The 8055-nt window shown below is 34.4% G+C and overlaps 2 protein-coding genes across 4 annotated transcripts; both read right to left on the minus strand.

Annotated features, from left to right (window-relative positions):
- Window positions 1-1828: 1828 nt before the first annotated feature.
- Window positions 1829-4812, minus strand: LOC143630478 (uncharacterized). The gene is made up of 10 exons (XM_077099476.1): window positions 4795-4812; window positions 4607-4675; window positions 3975-4052; window positions 3767-3873; window positions 3653-3698; window positions 3363-3487; window positions 2940-3048; window positions 2651-2713; window positions 2236-2304; window positions 1829-2136 (listed from the first exon to the last, which is right to left on the minus strand). The coding sequence occupies exons 1-10, from the start codon at window positions 4810-4812 to the stop codon at window positions 1930-1932; spliced, it is 891 nt and encodes a 296-aa protein (XP_076955591.1). The 3' UTR covers window positions 1829-1929.
- Window positions 3760-7526, minus strand: LOC143630503 (uncharacterized). 3 transcript variants are annotated; one of them, XM_077099498.1, is made up of 8 exons: window positions 7285-7526; window positions 5768-6105; window positions 5584-5684; window positions 4958-5322; window positions 4795-4860; window positions 4607-4675; window positions 3975-4527; window positions 3760-3873 (listed from the first exon to the last, which is right to left on the minus strand). In XM_077099498.1, the coding sequence occupies exons 1-4, from the start codon at window positions 7478-7480 to the stop codon at window positions 5118-5120; spliced, it is 840 nt and encodes a 279-aa protein (XP_076955613.1). In that variant the 5' UTR covers window positions 7481-7526; the 3' UTR covers window positions 3760-3873; window positions 3975-4527; window positions 4607-4675; window positions 4795-4860; window positions 4958-5117. The 3 variants fall into 3 exon arrangements, with proteins under 3 accessions (XP_076955613.1, XP_076955612.1, XP_076955611.1); XM_077099497.1 differs by having other exon boundaries at window positions 3975-4675; XM_077099496.1 differs by lacking the exons at window positions 3760-3873; window positions 3975-4527; window positions 4607-4675; window positions 4795-4860 and having other exon boundaries at window positions 5186-5684.
- Window positions 7527-8055: the final 529 nt, after the last annotated feature.

The following is an 8055-nucleotide window of genomic DNA, read 5'->3' on the forward strand; positions in this document are numbered from 1 at the left end:
TTATAACTCGATTGTCAAAATGGTTTTGACTCATAACCCAATGAATAGATAGGATGAAAGATTAGAAAGAAAAAAAATTAGTCTATAAAATTAAAAGCGGGTTTTACATATAAGCCTCATTATTTTACTTTTTGAGGTATAAATTGTCTTTTTTTTTTGGTCTTATACCATAATTTCAACACTTATTTTGAGGTGGCAAATCGTAGGGATTTAAACATGGGGTAAAGTTAAAATATAAAGGGAGACAAAAATGAAAAGTGTGAGAATGATTTGTGATCACATATAAAACTCCTTAAAAATAAATTAAAAAAATCATAACTCAATATATAAAAAAAAATGAACAAAATTAAAAAACTAAAATGTTTCCGCCATCATTCCCGTTCAAAAAATAAATAAATAAAATATTAAAAAAATTGATGAAAAGACAAAATGGTGAAATCAAAGACACAATGATGAAAATGAACAAAATACACAATATTCTAAAAAAGACATAATAGATCGCATAATATAACACAATGTCGAAAAAAATATAACTTAATGTTGAGTAATATAATATAGCACAATATAAAGAAAAAAAGACACAATGTCAAGGAGAAAAAAACATACTCAATGACGTAAATAAACACAAAACACAATGATAAATAAAAAGACACGACTTTTTTCACTTACCATTGTTTTTTTTTATGAGAACAAGAAAGACGGTGGACACATTTTTGTGTTTTTACTTTTTCCGTTTTATTAAATTTTTAGTTATGATATTTTTTATTTATTTTTTTTAATATTTTTTTGAGGGATTTTTTTGCTAGAAATCATTCTCATTTTTGTTCTCCTTTGTAGATTAACGCCCCTTAAACATGAGTTGGTTCGAGAGGAGTAGTTTTGGCAACAATCACACGCTTTGTGAATTATTAGCCTAAACTTTTAATTTCTTCAATAAAATTTTCAATTAGCTAATATTTGTAGACAATGGGTTTCCGTCCTACCGTTTGTTACACCAAAGTCACCTGCTTATGTGATAGCACAACGATTGTCAAGTGGCAGTCGGTGGTATAGTTTTTTAGGGAACGTCCAAACCAAACTCTGAAGCCAGCGTGGACCCTGTTAAGACAACAAAGTCTGACAAGAGTGGGACAACGGGTTCCCCAAATTTGGAGAGTGTGGTAACTAAACACACAAGAAAGCTAAAAGAAAAACATTCACGCCTTTTAGAAAGAGCTGCTAAATCAAGATTTTCGTTTAGGTGAAGGAAGTATGACCGCTTTATCAATAGTTGAAACCCAATCGAGAGACGTTTCGGCTTATATACCTACTAATGTCATTTCAATTACTGATAAGCAAATAATCTTATCTGCCGATCTATTCAATGCTAGAATCCGACCCGCTTTTAATGAAATCCCAATCTGTCTCCTCACGGTAGAAGAACAAATTTTGGATGGCTATTCTCTTTACTATTTAAATATTAAAACAATATAGCTTTGAAAAGCTTTAAGGTTATCATGTCCAAAAATGAACACTTAAATATATAAAGTGACTGATTTTCAAATAATTCAAATTTTAAAAATCTTAGCAATGACAATAATTTTTCTCTCTACTCTTCACTAATACCTCTCCCCATCTTCAACCACTTCGTTACAAAGAAATCGATTCAAAATATAAGAACATGCACCTTGCAGTCTACTCATTTTGGCTGTCACTAACAAACCTACATGAAAGTGTCTGGGATAATTTTATTTATGTGATATTCGTTGCTTTTACATGCAACTGACCATCGAGTGGCCCCTATTCACAGTACATTTTCGGATTTTCGAATAGTGACACGAGTAAAAACTCTGGATACACCTCTGCTCGCTATATTAGAACAAGAATGCAAACTACACTAAACCCAAAATGGCTCAAAAGTAACATGTAAAAACCTATTACTTTTATGAGCTAAGGCTTTTTGTTGGACACCGATGATGAAACACCTTCAAGTCGCTTGATTTCGTTCAACACCTCTTGCAAAGAAGGCCGTCTTGAACTTGATTGCTTCAACCCATTGCTATTCGACTTACTTAGTAAAGCAGAAAGATGTTTCAAACATGTGACATACTCGCCCTTTATATCACCAAAATTATATAACGACCTCTGAATTGCATAATGCACTCGAAAAAAGGGATCACGCAAATTAACCATCTGTACAAGGCTAAATCCGGAAAAGAGCATAAAATTATGATATATTGGAACATGGCCGGTTACCTGTTTAAAGGCAGAAATGCAATCGAGAAGAGCTTTCTCCGCCTCTGAATATGATGGTGTCTCTTTCTCCTGTTTTTTCCATCAGCAACCAAGATTTTAAGGTTATAGATTCTTATATGAATATATAAGGTTATAGATTCTTTCTACACTCTTTTGTATAAAAGTTGAAAGTGGATCCGAGCCTATTTAAATGCTTACAACCTCTTAGTCTTTGTAAGAAAAAAAATATCACACATTATGTTTAATAATTTTTTTTATCTTAACAAGACAATTACCCATTCTTAAGCCCAATCTAGAAAAACAACAAGCTATTTATATATACAGTTATAGAAAAGATCTCCATGTATCTATCTATAAATATATTTTTGAAGAAGAAACAATCTACAACATCTTAAAATGTAGAAGCACTTCTTACCGCAGGCTCGTGTAACTCAGTCTTAGTAACTTCTAGTTGGCTCAAAGCATTCAACGCTTGCAACTGCATCAGATCCAAAGCTTAGGTAAGTATATTTAACCATTTAATTTAAACTGTTTATAAAGGGCGCACTTGCGTGTATAAAATGGTAGTGGTAAACATAAATATGGATGTCACAAGTGCTTGCTGCACAATATTAAGATCACAAAGCTATGGTTCCTGTAGGCCAGCCCTACCATGTAGTGAATCCAATGTAACCAAATTATTGGTCATGTAATGTGGAACTAACCAGTATAAGCAATGATGTGCGCTCGGTGTATGCATCTGTCTTTGACAGTTGGTGAGACTTATTATTTGCTCCTTGCTTTATCAACTTATCCAAAGCCTGTCGAGCTATCCTGTCAAAGGGAATTAGTACACAGTAATGTAAAAGAATGCACCTTCTTAATAACATAATAGTTAATACAGAAGTACAGTAACAATATAACAAGGAGTCAAAATAGGTTTAGTAACTACAATTTTTACCAAAACATATTTCAGCAGTTAATGGTTATAGACATTCATTTTATAAAAAGCCTAAAAGTTCAATACAACTTCAAATTCAGTTCAAAAAACCAGCAACCATCTATCGACTATCAAATAGGACCATGCTGAACAGAAATATTTGCATTGTCAAAAAAACCTGAATGACTGCAGTGCCTAGAATTCAAACCTTATTGCATTGCCCAGAAGATGTTTTGCATTGTCAATGACTGCAGTTGATTCAGAAATATTCCCCCGTGTTTGGTTGCATAAAAGAAGCTCCACCCTAGCCATGTGAAGCATGTTGGCAGCTACCTGACTTTTTACGTAGATGAAGGTTAATCATCATTATCAAAACGTAAAAATCCATCTAAAGTCTAAACAGATATTTTCAAACTAAACATGATATACATCCACGTTCAGTAACTAAAGAAGATCATAAATATGCATAAAGAGAAGATATTATTTCAGTGCAGAAACCTGAATATTGTCATCAGGAAGTATCTTTGTCCGGGAATCGAGACAGCTACAACATAAATTAGTAATTTTAAGCTGTAGGAGTTGTTAGTTAGTAATCAAATTAAACGAAGAAACCTTTGTAGGAGTTGTTTTGCTTCCATTAAATTTCCTTGTCCTCCTGCTGACACAAGAATCAGTGCAAGCTTTTCAGCTGCAATCACAGTCTCCAAAGAATCCCATCCCTGAACAATTAACAATATTTCTATTAACTTATAAATCAAATCATACGTCACATAGAGAAGATTCTGAATATATATATAAGATACATACTAGGTATCCAAACCTTGGACACTTCCATTGTATGCAGGATCTTTCTCCGTGTGTTAACAGCATCGGTGAGATTACTGGAGTTCATATAAATCTGCAAGAATACAACACTTTCAACCACTGGCCAAGTAATCCAGTTAAGGTAGCAAAAAGAGTAGACAAATTAATTGGGAAACTGATAAGAAGGATGATTTAGTTCAGAAAAATCAAATTATATCCATCTCTCAAGTTTGGGATTTATGTATAGGTCACTTGGATGGTGATTGCTGCAAGTTGCAACAATGCATTGTATCAGCACTTGAAAATACAATGTTAATTCAGTCTATTTGCCAACTATTTAGAATACAAAGTCCTGTTTTTGTTAAGGTTTACTATTAAGTAACAACCAATGTACCAAAGTTTTTTAGCCTTTTAGGAGGAGGCTACTCAGACCCTAAACTATGTATGGCAAAGGTCAAATACCCGTTATTATAGAGAAATGATAAGTTTACTAATGCAAGCATAGACAAAACCTGAACAAGATATTGCAGTCTCCTCATACATAAGAAAGACTCTCCTTGCCCACCGTCCTATACAGACAGTTAAACCTAAATCAGACCCATTGATACACAAAGGATTTAGTTTCAATGATAAAAGAAGAGAATGTACCTCAAGTATTTGAATAGAATCCTTTATGAGGGCTTCAGCATCCTTCACCTTCCCTTGAAGGTATAACACCTGTAAGAACCACCATATCATCAACTCCATGCACCAAATATTTCAAGTATAAAATATGGCTGATCTTATAGGTGCTACACCAAATATAGAGAAAGTAAAAATTCTCATGGTGGTAGTACCCTGCCTAGATGATACATGGTCTCAGCATAGTCAGCATGACCTTCTCCCAAAACTCGCCTCTTTATCTTTGTTATTAGAAAAGGAGAAATAATATATATCAGTGACAACTATCACAGTAAAAAATGTATAATTAAACCATGATGTTAACTATATCCATCGTACCTTTAGAGCACGCTGCCCAAGAAATCATGAAGCACATGAAAAGGCAACAAGAATAATAGTCAGTAATAATGTATTCAGTTCAAACAATAAATAACGCACACAAGTATTAGTAAAATGTTAAGACAGAGAGGCAATCCTATGATATGTTCAGTATGCATACCTATAAAAATATTATATTTGTCATGCAGTTGAATGTTATAAACAAAATTGCGAATGAAGATGATATGGCACAAGTTAAAAATATTTGACTATTCGATACTAGACAACTAGTCATCTGCGTATATACCTCATAGCAAGCACGGGCTCTGTCTAATTCCTTTTGGATAAGATAAAATTGTCCAAGATTATGGAGTGCAGCCCCAACCCTAAATGTATACAGATTATAAAATCATGAAACTAGTAAATGAAAAGTGGTTAATATAGACAGTTCAAACTTCAAACAGACATGACTAAAGAGGCTTTTAAGACAAACTCCAACATTAATTTGATACATCGTTGTACATAATTTAAGTAGCCAGATATTTACAAAAAACATGGTTTCACATGATATAGCCAGATAGTATCTAAAACAAATAGTTGGGTGAACACTGAACAGAAGTGTGAAGGAAGCAAGATGGATGGAGTACCTTATGTCTTCAAGTCCATATGATTCCTCAAGAATATTAATTGCCTCCAAGTACAAGGGCTCTGCTTTATCAAACGCCTTCTTAACTCTATACAACTCAGCCTGCAAGCATAAAATACAAAGGTTTAAAATAAATGTACAAATTCACTGCACGGGTGGGTATGAAATGAGAAATAGAATCACACGAGATTGTTGCATGCGGAGGCGACATGAGGATCCCTTTCCCCAAAACCTTGTCTAGCTTCTTCCAACGCACCGATAAACAACCTCTCTGCATCCTCCAACTTACCCTTTAAACAAAAGCAAATACTAGCATATGTAAACACAATAATCTCTGATAATAACAATAGTAATAATAATAATCTTGCCTGAAAGAAGAAATCACGTGCGCTGTCGGTGAAGACTCTCCACTTGGATGTATGTATGTTTGATACAACTGAACCATCATCAATTTTCTGTAAACCAACTGAATCAGTTGCATCATCTTCAGCAAATGCAGGAGTCAAACTTAATCCAATAAATACTGCAGGAGGAACAATTAGCATTTAAGACGACACATAAATAACATATACTTACTCTTTGGGGGGGGGATCCTGACCCAAAGCCATTCATTTGGATATTTTTGGGGTAATTTAATTAAATGGGTCAGAATGGGTTATTCACAAAAATAAAGAATATTGAACAGGGTCAAATTGGGTTGATCTTTTTAAAAGAATGGGTTGTTAGAGTTAACTATTCATTTGCTCACTAAAACCACGGGTCACGAATTCTTCCAGCTACCGCCTCTCTATTGCCGGCGGTAGGATTTCATCCCAATTCCCAACCTCTACGTCGCCTATCCCTCCTCCGACAACCAATCCGTCACCACCACCACCGTGAGCTACAATTCGTCACCACCGTGCACCGCCACCAACGTTTTGGTTAGGTTTTGGTTTAATGTTTTTGTTAGGAAATGTCATCATTGTTTACCTTGTTTCAATTCATACGCCTAATTGTTGATCAAATATTGTAAAGTCTACTGCAAGGATAGTTTCAAGAAGTTTTGTCGCGGGGGTACTTTGGTCATTTCCAGAAAGTATACTCTAAAACGAGTAAAGATTAGAAGTTCAAGTCAGATTTGGTTATTGATTTCAAGTGGTGAGTTTGGACGTTTGTTTGAAGTATTGGTTATGTAACTTGCTGAAACGGGGCAAAAAAAGAGCTGAACTGCTGATTTTTATTGCTGAATTGCTGCAAAACTGGCCAAAACGCGCTAAAACGAGCTGTTAAGTGCTGAAACGAACTGAAAATCGCTGAAACAAGCTGTTAAGTGCTGACGCGAACTGAAAATCGCTGAAACGAGCTGTTTAAGGTGCTGTTTGCTGTTAAAACGAGCTGTAAAACAAGCTGTAACGTTCTGAACTTGCTGAAACGCATTGTTTAAAACAAAATAATAATTATAATAATAATAATAATAATAATAATAATAATAATAAATTAAAATGTTTCCTCCGTTGTCATAGTTAAAAAAAACGACCCAAAACCAGTTTTGACACGTCCAGACCCGAACCAAAACAACCTTTTTTTTAATTGACCCATTTCGACCCTAACCCGTTTCGACCTAAGACCACCCAGCCCAACCCATCTGCCACCCCTACTTACTCTACTTTGAAGTTCAACAATATATAGATAGATAGATAGATAGATAGATAGATAGATTAACCTGGAAGTAACGCCGGTAGGGTAGAAGAAATGGAACTCTGCGAATGACGGGGGATGAATAAACGATCAGCATGAACCCTAGGTTTAACAGCAGGTGTAGAATGGATGATGTTGATGGTTCTAGCGTTGGCTGATAAAACCCTAGATCGAACAAGCACGGAAGCCATTGACCGCAGTTTCATTTCCATTTTCATCATCACCCTCCACTCTCACATAAAAACTACAAACTCATGTTCAACAATGTTATTGTAGTCACTTCAGTAATTTATTTATTTATTTGTTTTTTTTTTTGAGGAATTACCAATCAAGACACATAACATATGTTCTTTATTGTAAAAACATTACTTTATGCTCTTATACGATGGTCTTTACTGTAAAAACGTTAGTTAATGCTCCTGTACGATAAGATCCCGTATAAAACAGCACTAGGGTTTTGTTGTTTTGAATTGCTATAACTCGGTTGTTGAATATGTAGACGAATTGCCATGTGGATAAATAGGTGTTTGAGAATGTCATGTGACTTTAAAGCAATTTGGTGAAGTGTAAAAGGAAGGTTGCTCATAATCCTATTATTTATTTTATTAAATGAAGGTTTTTCGTTGTTAAAGTATTCTCTTAAACGATATACAAAATCCAACAAGAAAATCGATTTCCTTTGTTAAGCGCATATAGAACTTGCTTTTAGCATATCTTCTTGGTAGAATTAACTTCATTACTGTATACAATAATTGTGCGTTCAATAGTACTACCAAATCACTAGCACTGTGTGATA

The sequence above is a fragment of the Bidens hawaiensis genome, unplaced genomic scaffold (assembly GCF_021521415.1).
Source record: "Bidens hawaiensis isolate Kalapana, Puna unplaced genomic scaffold, B.hawaiensis_p1.1 tig00005680_1, whole genome shotgun sequence".
Classification (NCBI taxonomy): domain Eukaryota; kingdom Viridiplantae; phylum Streptophyta; class Magnoliopsida; order Asterales; family Asteraceae; genus Bidens; species Bidens hawaiensis.